At 27.0% G+C, this 16,866-nt stretch overlaps 1 protein-coding gene across 4 annotated transcripts in view; it reads left to right on the top strand.

The window, feature by feature from the left end:
- Window positions 1-16,866, top strand: part of Syt7 (Synaptotagmin 7) — a 313,580-nt gene that overhangs the window by 286,530 nt on the left and 10,184 nt on the right. For all 4 annotated transcript variants that reach the window (XM_071888466.1, XM_040713161.2, XM_071888465.1 and 1 more), the window contains 3 exons: window positions 6,069-6,216; window positions 14,716-14,825; window positions 16,534-16,702. In XM_071888466.1, coding sequence (XP_071744567.1) covers window positions 6,069-6,216; window positions 14,716-14,825; window positions 16,534-16,702 — 427 coding nt within the window. The remainder of the gene's footprint in view (window positions 1-6,068; window positions 6,217-14,715; window positions 14,826-16,533; window positions 16,703-16,866) is intronic.

Raw genomic sequence — 16,866 nt, 5'->3', positions numbered from 1 at the left:
ATCTTCAGCATCAATCACAGTATATACACGTCGCGGGTCAGCCTTGCAGGAGGTGATGACAAACATTGGCCTCCAACATTAATGAGAAAATTAACATTAATTAACTGTCTATCATTTGCTCCACAACCCTGTATGTACTTTTCTATTCTGTCTTAATATGAGCTTGTTGTTAAATCAAAATTTCTCATTACAAATAAATAAACAAACTGACAGAATTTGATTTATTAATACATGTAGAAGAAAGTGAAATAAAAAATAATTGGGATTTTCTCATTTTCTGGATTTTTGTTCAAGATTGTTTTGTGTTGAAGCCATAATATATATACTAATTTGACGTGTCTGAGTCAAACCAGCTCCAATTAGCTGAGCCAAAAACAAAAATCGTTGCCACCGTATAGGTTCTAATATACACATATATTGTGCATTAACTTTTGTAATACTTTCAAATGAGGTTAAATCAGTTTCCTTTGAATCATCACTTTTTAGTTCAAAATACTAGAAATAATTGATTTTCCTAAGTTTGTATGAATAATATCACACTTATTCCTATTTATTCTATTACTCACAATTTTCAAAAGCAAATAAATCAACAAGAAACTGATCACCATATGTAAAATATAAATCTGAAGCAGTGTTAAATGTACACATGTAGTCTGTCAACAAAAAAGCAAGCTAGAAAAATTTCTCTCAAAAGGGAGTCTGTATTACATTTTCTATAATTAATTTTGCCATAAACATTTTCACCCACGGTAATTTTTCCACATACATTTCCCTTTCGCTAATTTAATCTCTTGAAGACTTTGTCGTATAGAATATTCGCCGCCTTTTTATGTTTTAACATTAAGGGGTCGAACTTTACCTTTAGCCTTTATTGTTGGTTGAAATTGAACATTCCTTTCCTTCTATCAACGGATTTTCTTACATTTCTTCAAGTCTTAATTCAGTTCATGACTATGAGTAAGGTACCACTATTCATTTCAAAACATAATCGTGATCCCTGATCTGTGCTGGCTTACTCCTTAATCCTTATAAACAATATTCTTTCTATATTTCCTCACTTTTTTGCATTGTTCTTCTTCTTCAGATCTTTAGCTAAAATAAAACTATAAAGACTAATGGTTAAGTTCGAAATTATAATTTAAAAATATAAAAAGGTGACGAATATGTCATTGGCAAAATATCCAAGCTACAAAATTTTCGGTCACAACTATACTTGTATTCTTCGACGAATAATTAGCAAAATATCATAGACACAATGAAAGAATTATGAATCGTTATACATTATTTGAAATATGTAAGTATAATATTTCAAAAAAATATTTATAAGTTTAGTTAAAGATCTTGAGTAACAAAATTAAGCAGGAGAAAAATCCCAATCTATTTCTATACTTTATATAAACATACAACCCAATATTTTATAGACATATTTTAGTCCATTATAGGCTTTGCATTCAAATTTATGAAATAAGATTATGCAATATTTTTAAATTAAAGTTTAGAACCTTTATTGATTATTTTATCAAGATTCAAAAGAGAAAACTTATTTTAAGAATGAACAAGTTACTATCGTTTGTGCTCCAGGGTCAATTTTAAAGTCTCTTTGCAAATTTATTCTTAGAAACGTCTTTTTGATAATTTTTTCATTGTAAATGTTGTCCCTTCAAAAGTTTTTTGTGCCAATTAATCTGTTCTATAGATATTAGTTCTACTTTGTAAATAGTGTGCCAGGTAATATTTGATGTATTGTAAGTGTACTCTGAGTAACTGTACACACCACTACTTAATAAACTAAGACGTAATTACTCGTATATTGAAGAAAGTTGAAATGCATAGTAAAAAGTTTAATCTTCTACATATTTGAGTCTCTCCCTTCTAAGAACATTATTCATTAAATTTAATCGGATCATTAAAAGAAAAATTAAAGATTTTTTTTTTTTTTTTTTTCATTTCAAAAATGTACATCAAGAATGATTGATTGGCTTTAAACACCTATGAAATTCATTTTGATAAATAAAATATACAAAATAATTTTTTATTCTTTTAATTGTGATGTGTCAACATAAAAATAATCTTGAACTAACATCATGAAAATGAGAAAATCATAATTTGATTTGACTTTATATACGTAAGATATAAGACAATATTTATTGACATATTTTAGTCAAGCGTAGAACTTGTATTCAAATTTTTGGTATGAATTAAGGTAGTTCAGAGATTTAACTACAGTTTAGAACCTTTATTTAATTTTCAAGACTTATATTGCCCCCGATATGGCTTTTCAAATAAAAACTTCCAATTTCTCAATATACTATAGTGGCATTCGATTTTGGCTACGTTGCAACGCACCCAAAATGGTCAATAAGATATATTGTAAATAGAAAATGACGATAATTATTTGTCGAAGAAAAAAATGTAATCCACACATAATTTGGAGAAAAATCTTTCTAGCTCGTTTTTGTGTTGAAGGGGCAGCAACTGTCTTATAATTTATTGCATAATGTATGAAAATACGGGTAAATAATAAATAAATAGCTGTAAGGTTTTTAAAATATATCTTGTTATGATGAGAAAAAGTTGAATCATGTTTCTAAATGACAAATAAAATATTGTTAAGGTATTTTTTCCTCATCACTTTAATAATAACATATTTTAAAAAAAATACATATAAAAGTTGGAATGAAATATTATATGAGACATTTTCACTTGAAGTTATTTATTCTTGAGTTTTGCATAAATATCTATATAAGTGTTTTGTAAATATGAATTTTATTCGCTTCAGAATGGATGTCTAAACGCCTATCCGCATTGATATCCTCGGCTTCAAAAATATTTGGCACTAAACCTCAAGAAATTTCTCCTTCAATCAATATTGTATATAACTAGTCCTTGTAGCACCAAATATTCTTTTTTTTTTTTTTAAACCCTTCTATGGACGCTTTAAATTAGTTCAATTGGCGTAAAAACCGTTGAGAACCGAGAGGTTATCCCCTTTTTATACAAAATCCTTAAATTATGGTGTGGTTTTAACTTTTAATTTCTATTTTCTCAAGAGGTGATGATCGTACACCAAAAATAAGAACATATTTTTGAAGTTGATATAAAATTTGAGAAAAATAAAAATAACTGATGGTATTTGCAGATTATTTAGTTTTTTTACACTCAAAATTGGCTTAAATCTATTGAAAAGGTAAAAATACTCCAATATTTGATGTCGGAAATTCTCGAAAATCAGATTTAATATTAAAAATTAACTGACTACATATTCTTAATCAGCGTGTCAAGTACTACTTGCATTGTAAATGAAATTTACAAGATTAAAAAAGTACTATATTCTTGACTTGTGTTATTGTTGTACTTAATAAAGTACTGATAACTATTTATATTTTTTTTTTTAAATTATCACTTGAACGTCTGCGGTGGTATACCACATCAAATATCCATATGACTCTATTTTGATATCAGTTCTAAAAAATCACTAAAATAAGTGATGTCAAAATGACAACTTTGGCTGTTCTAAGTGATAAAGTACGCTTATTATGCTGTTATTTACAACCCTACATATTTTTGATTTGGTAAAATTAAAGTAGTTGGTTAAATAAAAAAGTCATAAAATTCGTAAAAAGAGTTTTTTTTATTTATTTGGTGTTACAGAAACAAAGGATGCTATTTGGACATCCCCATACGTTCTAGTTAAAAAAAAATTTCAAGAAGTTGAAAACAATTACACAAGGTGATATTAATTATTATTTTTATGTCATGTATTAGAAAATACATGTGTAATCATAATTAATTTGAAAAACTAAAAAAGTTTATTTATTAGATAATAATATTAAAAATGACTTTATTTTATTCTATGAGGGATGAGAGATGCTCAAATATTATATGTGGGGGAAAGTTTGAGAAAAACATTGGATTACTCTATCGTATTGGGTTTGTATATTTGTTATTAAAAATTAACTTTATTTTTATTTTGAATCTTCAAAAGTTTAAATAATACATAAGTAAGTACCATTGGGACTTGTACTTGAATATTCTTAAATTTATAATTTGGTCCATAAATAAAAAAGGTTGGACCTTCTTGGTCTAAAATATAAATCTAGAAAATATCCATTGAGACATTTAACTACATTAGTGTTTCCAAAACACATACCAAAAAACATAAAACCTAATTTGCAGACCCTCACATTTCAACATTTAGGGAAGCATTATATTTATTTTGAATATAGGAAAGTGCATCGAACTCTTTTTCCCAAAGTCTACCATACTTATTTCACCAAAGAGAGATTTAATCTCTGGAAAATGTTTTTGAAACGTATTTGTGGTTCATTACAGTTTCATTTTTGAATAAAAATAAAAATTTGTTAATTATCTAGGCTGATTCTGATATTACTTAAATAAATGAAATTCAACAATATAAAAGATTACACATTTAATGAATTAAATTGCTCATAAGGATATATCATTAGATATTAATAAAATATGTTTAAATATGGAAGTATATAAATTTTGTGGTATATTTAATGTTGTTGTTGATGCTCCAGCTCAAATGTCAAAGTATTATTTAGTTAACATAGATAATTATTTCATTTTACATTGAATACAAAAATACAATAATAAATTATTTAATTTAATTGATCTCAAAAAATAGTTATTTTTATGGTGCAGTTTCCTTCATCAAAGTGAACTTTCCTGTCGATAACTTTCCGCCGGAGATAAGAGCTCGACAAACTAACTGTACACAGTATAACTAGGGTTGCTATTTTTGTTGAGGTGAGTGGGCATGCCTGTAATTGCTATCTGGTTTCTCTAATTCATTCAATGAGCTACTTGTTGTTAATAAAGAAGTGAAAAATACCATTGTACAAGTTACAAATAAGATGTAACAACTTGTATGTATAGGCAAGTTGTACAATTTTTTCCCCATACGCTTAAAAATGAACACATTTTCTGCATTTCCAGTTATAGACAGTAAATAGTTATAACTATCTCGCATGTAAAAACATAACTTTTATAATAAATAAAAAGATTTTTTGATTAAAAATATCATCAATTGATAAAAATATAACTATAAGACAGTTTTAAATGAAATTGGGGAATAAAAGTAATTTAAAATCTTTTTTTTTATTCCTAAGAATGGAGAGAAAAGGTAAAAAAAAGTTTTAAAAGTTAAGAAATAAGAAGTTTAAAATATTAATATTTAATAATTATATTAACTATATATTAATTATAGTACATATTATAATATGTACTGGATATTGTTATATCCAGTACATGTACAGTCCCTATATAATTAAAGGAAGGATCCATTTTTGAAGGGCAGTTTAAATTTAGTAATGATAAATTATGTGTAGTTCTATAAAACTTGTTTTTCAAAAAGTTTATACGACTTCCTTGTATTATATACAAAAAATTACTTTTCAACAAAAGTAGCTAATTTCATAATACATACAAAAAACTGAATTAAATTTTCTAAATATCTTTTCAAAGTTTTGTGAATGATTTTGACAAAAAAAAATCATGCTTTTACATGCATTTACTAATATAACTAATACTCGTACTTATACAAACTGGTTTTTCCCCCCTTAAACTTAACTTTTCTCAACAAAAGCCGCAAACCTAAATATCTTATAATTAATTTGAAATCATCTAAATTTAAATTTTTTATATGAAAAAATTATGCATCTTTCATGTATATAGTTTTTCTTCAAACACATAGTTAAGTGCCAAGTTGTTGTATAAACAATTTAGTTTTACCTATATACGTAAAAAAATTACAATTATCAATCAGAATTATACATAAAAATTGATGTACAATGACATTTAACCCAGACTGAGTTAAATGTTGCTGGTTTTTTTAAACACAGCCGAGTACATATGAACCAAATTCAAGTGAAAGCTCTATTAAAAGACAAATGGAGCATTTTTGTTTAATATTACTATTATTTACTCAAATTATAATTATTTTTACTATCATGTTTTGATTCTTTTTCCATGTATATGTAGATTACATGGTAACCTTGTAATCATGATTTTTTAAATTACTTAAGTATATTTTTGTGGAATTATAGGCCAAAGATCTTGCAGCAAAGGATGCAAATGGTCTCAGCGATCCATATGTCCGAGTAACTCTTCTTCCTGATAAAAAGCATCGACTTGAAACAAAAATTAAAAGGAGAACACTGAACCCTAGATGGAATGAGACATTTTATTTTGAAGGTGAGTGTTTATAAATAAGTACAATAATAAATATTATAACTATATGTGAGTATTGTTGATGCCAGCCATCATTGTAGCCTAAACAGTCAAGATTGTAATAATATGATGTATTAAAGATTACATTCAATTTAGAAAATTTGGGTTTGGTATTTATAGTGGAGATGAAACCTTCAACAATTACGATTAAGGACATAAGTTTTTAATCCTAATAACTGTACAAAAGTTATACTTTTTACATAATTCTTTGGACAATAATCAGAGGGGGGGCAGCGGGCACTCCCTATTTGTTTTTAGTCCACTTAACGCTAAATTACTCATTTTCTAGTCAATTCCGCTATGGCTAATTCTGCTTTTTTGTATAGTTTCCCTAGTCCGCTAACACTAATGCTGAAAGGTTGACGCTAGGGTGTATCCGGTGGACAGACTTTCTTTCGGGATAAGAGTTCCTTACTCAGTTTTGATGACGTTTCTTTAAGATATTTTGGATTTTTTTTTCCATTTTATGTATTTACAAAAATTATACACATATCAACTGCAGGTCCTCAACATGGCTTCACTTCTGTTTATGATGTAATATGTGACCTGCATAAAAACGTGGGTCTATGTGCAAACGTACAAAATTCAATATTTCTTACCCATTTATATACATTAAAAGATAAGAAGTTGAACAATACATCAGCTTTTTTTTACCTTTATTCTACTTGTGCTTATGTTCTTGGAAACATGTCACATAATTCTATTAAGAGTAGATAGAAACATCTCACATTAGAAAAGCAGATCCATTAGAGCTACATAAATCTTGCATTTACAAGGATGTCAATATCATACTTACATACATATATGTATATAGTGAAAATACATTAAAACTAATTTCTTAATAGAAAGAATATTTCTGGCTACTTAGTAAAACCCAAGGTTAATTGAAATACAATGTTTTACCATAACGCGTGTACAATTGATGTTTGACTTCCAACATGGTTTTTAATATTAACGTCAGTGTGTATAAGAGGTTATGTGTTGTGTCAAAATCTGTCTTTCTTACCCAGAAGTCGCTATGATACATCAAATTGAAAATACTAGCAATAATGACATCATAGACTATAATTGGTTGCGTGTATTGTCAACATTTGTTTCCCCAGCCCAGCAGTCGGTACGATACATCAAATGGAAAAGTCAATCAAGCCCGATTACAAGATGGTCTAACTAAGATAGTATTTCTATAAGCCTTGAGTAAAAACCATGTTACTGAAAAGTGTATTTTTTTCATAAAAAGTCCAAAATATATTATTTTTATAGAAAAATGCTTAATTAATTAATTAACTTTTTATATAATATAGAATATAATGCTGAATGAGTAACCAAGTAACTTGTAGAAAACCCACACTCCTTGAAACCAGTTCTGTTTTTATTTAGATTAAATTTTATTTCTTCTAAAGGTAACCCAATACGATTTAACAAGTCGGCTTTAATAGATATTTTTTGTTCCCCTGAGTGCTAAAATAATTTTTTTCCAAATTAGGTGTTGATTATGTTTGTATTCTTCGTTGAACCATCGTAACTAACTCCTTGGGATTATCACAAATTTCACTTAACTAGCCAAGATTGACCGTCACAATAAAAGAATGAGAAACTTATGTATTTTATTTAAACGCCATATTAGGACCAATATAAGTATCCAAAATTAAGTAAAGGTTCTAAACTATAGCTTAAATTCTGGAATTTCTTAACTCATCCCACAAATGTGAATACAAAGCCTTATATTAACTTAAACATATTTATGAAATATAAGACTGTATAAAAAAAAAAGATGAAGTGAAAAATAAAAAGGGATTTTCTCTTTCTTTAAATTGGGGTTTAAGAATGTTTTTATGTTGAACATTCACATATGTAGGCATATACAGCGTCGTTGAAAGTAGGAGGATTGATCATGGAGATTACATTCACCTCTCCAATACTTAAAATCTGATAAAAGATAAAACATAACTTTCCTTTTTTCTCTTTAATTTCCAAAAGATATAAAAATTTTCATCTTTGAGAGTTTCGCTGACCCTGATACATGAATTTAAAACTAAGTCTCCGTCCACACAGAATCGCTTTCTGATGAAAGTGCAAAATATTTACATTTTTGGGCCTTACATCTACAAAAATCAGCTTTCTAGTTTAACTTAAACGATATGTTTGATAACGGTGTTAAGAGTGGATAAATTTGACAACGCCATTTATGCGTAATTAAGTAGAACAATTTTTTTGTGATAATCGAAATTAAAGTTTTTCTTTTTGTCTGTCTGAATGTATGAATATAAGAGAAAGAGTCATCGGGTTTACTGTATATGGTGATCCATGATGTATATAACATATTTTGATCTAAAAATAACAATGTAGTCGTATAAAAGAAATATTGTAGGCATGTCCATATAGTATCAAACTTGTATACAGGGTGCTCCCTGATTTAAATCATATAATTGTTTTTGATATAAGAAATAATAATATAGTTGTATTAATTAAAAAATTTAGGCGTGGACACACAGTGCATGTATAACAAGGAAACTGTTATTGGTCTCTTAGGTATATCATCCATAAATCATATATATGTTAATATTTAAATAAAATATAAACGCTTGTATGTTAAAATGTTTTCTATTTTTGAACAGTCTAAAAACAAAAGTACTCATCAGTCACCCAATAATTTTTTTCTCAAACTCTTACTATTATTTATTCATTCTTGTGGGCAGAACACATATGAATCGATATATGTATAGAGTAGAGTATAGATAGAGTGTGAGCGTGCTTATGAAAAATAGAGAGTAACAATGAGGATTTCTGGGGGAATTATCTTCTATATTATTAAAGGAAAATTTGTTTATAGCCAACATCTAATTAGTCCAGGCAATAAGATTATTAATATTTTAAATCGGCTCAGATTAAGGAAATTTGTTCCTCGGTGGACGCAAAACTTTTTGAGTACGAATTAAAGAAATACAGTAGTGTTTTATAAACTTTGCTGAGTAAATAGACCATAAGACATTGTTTCAAAATTGAGCCGTTATGTATTTATGAGTGATAAATTTTGACGTCCTTTTGCTGCTTCAATTATATTAATACAAATTACGCTATACGTCTATAATTTTTAATAGAATGTTAATCTGACAAGATTATAAAAAAATAGATTACGAGATAAATATTTTTTTTAGATATAGTTGGCTATATGACAATTTTTTTTCTGCTAGGGGAGTTGAGAGTACTTGAATTTTGCCCTATAAATAATAACAGAACCCCGAGGAATTCGTGTTTTTAATTAAATTAACAAGGTAAGTTCTGCAAAGGAAAGAAAACTGCATACGTCACGAGAAAAAATGAGAAAGTAACGACATCTGTGGTATCTCTAAAGCAATATCTTACATGTGAAAGCTGACCCATGTCCAAGGAAATATCTTTAAGCAAACAGGCGCTTCAGTATATAAGGTTGTAGCGATCAAAACTTATATAAATATGTGAGCGTTATTCCATTAAAAAATTTCACAAGGAAAAGGTTTTTACTAAAATTTGGTATATAGTATTATTGATTGCAGACCCCCTTTGAAGGGAATTATTGGATCCATAACTAAATCCAACTATGAGTCTTGAAGCATTAAAGGTGAAAAAATTAGCATTTTGATGAATATTTTATCAGCAATATCTTGTAAACCAAAGCAAAAATAGGCAAGTATAATACATCGTTGAAAAGCTATCAGTTAGCTTAACAAATACTTATGTTTCATTCTTATTTAAATTCTAGTTATGAAAAAAAGAAGTTAATAATGACCTTATTTTTTGACCTGAAATTTTTTAACCATATCAAAGTGGAGCCTTTATATATTTTTTTGAAATAATGGTGTGATTTACAAAAATCATAACTTTATTTATATACATAGTATTTTTTGTAAATTTATGATATTTTCATATAAAAGGATATGTTCAATGAAACTTTTTTTTTATTATTAAATATTTGATATAGTTATGATTCTAATAAATAAACCAATAATTCCTAACATTAAATTTTCCAATCTATGGTTTTGTGTCTACAGGAGGAAAAAATCTGAGCCGGTTAAGAATATTGATAAATGATGTATAAAATAAGAATTTTCTTATTCGAAAAGGAAAAATGAGTGCATCTGACATGTAGATTTAATTTGTATAATTTGCTTTTACAAATTACAACTTGTACCATTTATGTTTACGCGTAAACAGCGTTGTCAGATCCTTCCACTTTATAAGTTTATTCAAAAATATATTTTCAGGGATCATTCGAAAACCGCGTGGTTCTCTTTTCAAATCATTTTTACAGCCCCTCTCCATTGAAATATTTCTTTATAATTGTTTTTTTTATAGAAAAGGTTACACTTTTTTTTCAAAAAAAGAATGAAATCGATGCTATTTTTATTTTTTCAAATTTGTTCTATCAAACATCATCTATAACATTAATGTATATTATTTCGATTTACATTGTTTTAGGTTAGTCCCACTCCTAACTGACCACATGGTTTGCGAATGCCCCTTAAAAATGAACTTTAGATATGTACATAATTCTTCAACATAAAAACAAAAAAAAAACATAACATAAATCAACAAAGGGAGGAAATCCCATTTTATTTTTCATATATATATATATATACTGCCCAATATTCTATAGACTTATTTGAGTTATTTCTATGCTTAATATTAACATTTGAAAGATTACTTAAGATAGTCAACAATTTTACCTCTAATTTGGTATTTTTATTCAATTTAAGAGCCTTATATTGGCCCCGATATAGCCTTTCAAATGAAAACAATCAATTTATCATACTGTAGTTGGCATGATCAATTTGGCTATCCTAAATGCAATTTTCAATACACCAAAAGGTTTAATATGAATAATTTTCATATAGAAATGGACGATAACTGGAAGAATACAAATGTAATCTACACTTCAATTTTGAGAAAAATCATTTGAGCTTGAGTTTATGCTCACGGAAACAATGTCTACTGAATAAAGTCAAATTGTTATATCATACGAGACTCCCTTTCAATTTAATTACAATTAATTTAATAAAAATGCACGAAACAGCTCCTTTTTCTCCTTATGTATTTTGTATTATATTATTGAAAGTAGTTTTATGTATACTTCCTTAAAAGTATAAATTTTATTAAATTATTTTTATTAGAATAGCTTATATAAGAAGATACTAAGGCAAAATATGTGTAATATTAATGAAGATATATCGGTACATTTATAAATTTGCACTTACAAAACACTCATCATCCACTACAGATACATAATACTTTAAATTTTGAATTGTATTTTACGGGCACACTCTGGAATAACTTATTATAATGGTTTTCAGGCAAGTTTGCCGTTGGAAAATTTGGTTTCATCTATTTAATACTCGTGGTAGTAGTTATAATAATGTTGGGATGACGGATGATTACTTTCGTCTAAAGAAGTGCTCACTAGTTAAAACAAACAAACTTGATTTTAACATACCAGAATTTGTATTTTTTTCAAATCTTAACATATATGTATGCACATGAATTATGAATACATACATAAGAGACGAATAATAAAAACAAACAGAAACATTGATTTAGTTATACACATACGCCTGAAATATTTAATTATTTATTTAAAACATTTATTGTTGCACATCATATACAAGCATACCTACAACATGCATTTTAACTTGTGGCACCCTCACAATAATTTTCCAATTAGGTCTCCTACTGCAGTCCCTCCTGAACGTGTTCTAGGGGTGTTGCATTGTTCAGCCGGCGCCCAACATCAGAATTAATTAAGAAATTGTAGATGCCGGAGATGGATTGTCCTTGAAAAGGTCAAAATTCTTCAAAATCTTTGTCTGCTCAGTTATAAATTTAGGACATTCATAAACCAAATGAAGTGGTTCTTCATCTCTTAAACCACAACCAAGACATAGTGGCCTAACTTGATGGTGCATTAGGTGATATTGTCAGCGTAGGAAACAATGCCCATTGGTAAACTGAACCAATGGGTTCAGTTTTCCTTTAGAAAAATCCAAAAGATGCTTCCACCTCCTAAGTCTAACTTTTTGAAGCATCGCACGGCTTTTACGGTAATAGTCAATGCTCGACCATTTTCTGCCATTTGTCTATGTAATGGGCGGAGAACGTCTTTCTAATAGATGACAAAGGGATACCAAAAATTATGCTTGGATTACAAATCCCGAAACAACGCCTCGGTCGCCCTTTGATCAATCTGGGAATATTTAAGTTTGATTTTCAATCTTCTTATTAAGAAACTCATATTTTAGTATTAAAATTCGATTTATTACATTGTTATTTCTTAGATCAAGTACCTACGCAGTTCTAATATACATTTAAATATTACTGTACGGAATCCAATCATACATATATCCAAACATCCATTTAGACCAACCTTGCTGTATTAATTAAGATAAATAATAAGGGATTTAAAAGCTATTTTTGAGCAGTTCTAGATTATTTTACAGAAATTTGATTTGAATATTTATATCATGATAAGCTAATGCTGCTCTAAAATAATTATTTTGCGTATGCTAGTACTCGTAAAAAAACTTGTAAAATGTGTCCTATAATGAAATAAGATCACGCAGTTTACAATTAATACTAGTAACAATTTATTTATCTTTAAACGTCATACATCCTGTCCACACGGCAATGTTTTTAAAATTTATCTTAATAGGCTTAAAAACATTTTTCCACAAATGGAAAAGAATATGTTTAATCCGAGCCTGTTAAGATTTTTAATGTATATTATGACCAATATGAGTTTTATTATTCGAGAAGGAAAAATGGGCCCATTCGGATTGTAAGTTATTACACGCGTGATCTGCGTTGTATGTTTCTTCTACTCTAGAAGCTGTTTTAAAAAAATATCGTATTAGGTGAAACGTAGCAATGATCTCGAGTTGATGCAAGCCCAAAAAAGATAATATTTATTGTTGTCCTCAAAGGACGTTTCCGTGTGGAATGACCATTATTGAACCATTATTAGGTTCATAGAAGGTCAAAATTTCCTTATTTTTGAAATGATAATCTTTGTCAATTTATAATTGTAAGTACAAAAATGTTTTCTTTTTTTTATCAGCCTAAATTTAGGATATAGCATTTTTTTAGAAATAGATCTTTTAGGTTTTTTGTTTACAAATTGATATATATATATATATATTGAAGTATCTGACGATGGTTTTTGCTAATTTTGTTTAAAAAAGTGATGTTTTTTTCTATACCTATAAAATCCCTTAAATTACATGTGGTGTTATTCAGAAAAGCACATTTTTAGTACTATATAATTTAAAAAATTACAGTTATTTTCTTTTAAATCATATATTGATTATACAAACTGCTCAATTCGAGGATTTGAATATATCTAATATGATACGTAGGGGTTATATATTACTTATGTACAATATCAAACATTTTCATTGCAAATTATTTATTATTGCTAGAATTTAATTTTGATATTTATAGATTAGAAAACTGCGGATATTTGAGCTTTAAAATACTCCACAAAATGCTCATAAATTTGTGTTTTTCATCAAAAAAGTCAAATAATATAATATATTTTAATATACCAACCGGCTAATGAAAATCAAAATATTGTATAGTATTTGTCAAAAGTAGAATAAACATCTTAATTTAAATTGCTTCATCTTATTTTTGGTTACAACTTGTACAATATATTTGTATTAGTTACAACTTGTACACGACATATGTAGCCTTTCAACAGAAAAACAAGCTAGTTTTTTTTTTCAAAATTGAAACATTACATTTGTATTCTTCCCCGAATTACCGTCGAATTCTTTGAATAAATAATTTTTATTTACCATTTAAAGATGCTGCAAATTGTACTTAAAGAAACAAAAACTTATTTCCACAACTTAAGAATTGAAAATTGATACATTTTATTTGAAAGACCATATTGGGGCTAATAAAAGTATCTTAAATCAAATAAAGGTTTTAAATTATTACTAAAATTCTTGAGTATCTCAATTCATCCCACAAATTTGAATCAAGCCCTAATATGCCCATGAAATATTGACCTGTATCTATATGTGAATCGTAAAAAAATAGAGTTTCTTATTTATATATGTATTCTGTATAAACCTTTACAATATTTGTAAATATATTATAAAAAAGTAATTTCAATCAATTAACCAATCAAATGATAGCATCAATGTTATAATTGAATAAGACATTCTACGACGAAGAAAGTGCATCTAATACTTCATATTTGTTTGTACAACTTATATGTTGTACAAAATTGCAACTTATACATAACATATATATATAAATGATAGTATAATTATTTTAAAGTGAAATAGATATTAATTGTCCTACTTATTATGTTTTTTTTTGTTTTTTTTTCAATGAAAAGGGCATTAACACTTATTGGTAGGAGTTCATCTTAGATTAACTATTTGTTCCTTATTTTATTTATAATATATATTTTTTTTCTTTTTCTAGGATTCCCCATCAACAAACTCCAATCCCGAGTACTCCATCTACACGTCTATGACTATGATCGTTTTTCAAGAGATGACTCTATTGGAGAAGTGCATTTGCCCTTATGTCAGGTAATTGAACTTCAAGGCCATTTATTATCAGTCATCAGGACAGAATTCATTTTATGCTTGTCATACCTATTTTTTATTCTTTTTTTAAAAACTAGACATATATACAGTTAGACGTTTTGGTTTACACTGTATTCTATTGATTATGTATTTAAAATATTTAATGGTTCTTATATACCCTATAATAATTGGTTACTACTTTCTAAAATTTATTGAAAAGAGACTCACAAAAAGCTAATAACAATTTATCTATGTATTTTCTATCGATCCATTAAAAACAATAAATCCATAATTATCAAACGATGTGTAACTGAGTAAAACACTCTAGTAAACTCTTGACCCCAATTTGACTCGAAGTTAGTATTATCACATTTTGAATTAACCATTGAATAATAGTTTTGTATCCGAAATTATCGTTTAATTCTAAACTTATATTCATGAGGCAAGAAGACATAAAAGTAATAAAGTATAAATTTGTATTGGATTGCCGATATTCAATTTTTGAATATACGATTTTTTACCTTTTTAATGAAATTTTTGATTGATAAATATGATGTCGCAGATTATAATGTTTAAGTTTAACGTTTACTTTTACATATATAGTAAATAAATAATATTAATTTGTATTTTTATACTTATACTATATTTTTATATTTAAGTTGATGTTACGTGTGAAAGGTTCACACATTTATTTCAAACTAATAATAATATATATTGCACAGTTTTTATGAATAGATATAAATTTATTATTAGTATCTTTTCATTCCATTTATATATACAACATATTATACATATACGTTATTAATTACATTTTCAAATATTGTAAAATTATTTTCTTAAGGCATTCTTCTTTTCAAATATTATTATTTAATATATTATTGGAAAAAATTAATATTTATATTGATAACAATATTTTCCAATATTCTTCTAAAATCATGACTTCAACATTTACATACATATGTATTAATAATGTATGTACATAGAATCATATAATGTTGCCCATGTTTTTTAAATGCAAACCAATATAAAAATCAATAAATTACATACTGTACATACATGACTCATACCAATATGAACATTTAATAAAATTAGGTCTTATATTTCACAACATTGTATTCCAAAAACCATTATTAAAGTTAGTTTACGTTGAAAGGGGAAAATCCACCGTTTAATCGGTTATCGTTATTTTCTTTACAAAAAATTAAAATTGATTGAGTACTATTATGTACAAAATCCACATATATTTATAGATGTAAATCATTTGACTATTTATTCAAAAATAAATCAAAAAATGAAGCAAATTTTTTTTAAATCAGTAAATTAATAAAGTTATTGATCGTTATTTACAGAAGGATTTCTAATATTTATTATTGGACAATTGTTCCAATGGGCTGTAACTATGATTTTTTTTTTTTTTTTTTTTTTGGGGGGAAGGGGCTTTTCTTGTTTGAAAATGTATCTTTTTTATAACAACAAAAGTGAAAAATTAAATCTTATAGAAGGGACAAAATTTAACACTATTTTTTTTTTTTGACAAGACATTTTTTTTTAAAAAGAAGACATCATTTTGGTACTATAGAACTGATTATTTCAAAAATTATGATAACAAATAATAGTGGACAAAAATCTTTTTTTTTCGACAAATTCGACACCATATAATCTTATTTATCCTAATGTATTCCAAATTTACAATGTAAAAATCTTATTTTAGGTGGATTTTACAGCCAAACCAGCATATTGGAAGCCTCTTTATCCACCAATTAAAGAGAAACTTGGAGAACTCCTTGTGAGTCTCACATATCATCCCTCTAAGAATACATTAACTATTGTGATTCTCAAGGCAAAAAATCTAAAAGCAAAAGATATTAATGGAAAATCTGGTAAGTTTCTTAAGTTAAGTTCTATAGAATTGAGATGCATTTAGAATATCGTATATTTTTAATTTTTTTTGTTGAAAAAAAAATTTCAATAATGACCTTAGATATAATATTTGATTTAATTTTAAGGATTTAAAGTTTAAAGTGGTTTTAGTCATGGAATTAGA

This window comes from Lepeophtheirus salmonis, chromosome 5, assembly GCF_016086655.4.
Source record: "Lepeophtheirus salmonis chromosome 5, UVic_Lsal_1.4, whole genome shotgun sequence".
Taxonomy (NCBI): Eukaryota; Metazoa; Arthropoda; class Copepoda; order Siphonostomatoida; family Caligidae; genus Lepeophtheirus; species Lepeophtheirus salmonis.
Note: the sequence above shows the minus strand (reverse complement) of the source record. Positions and strands in the feature narration are given on the sequence as shown.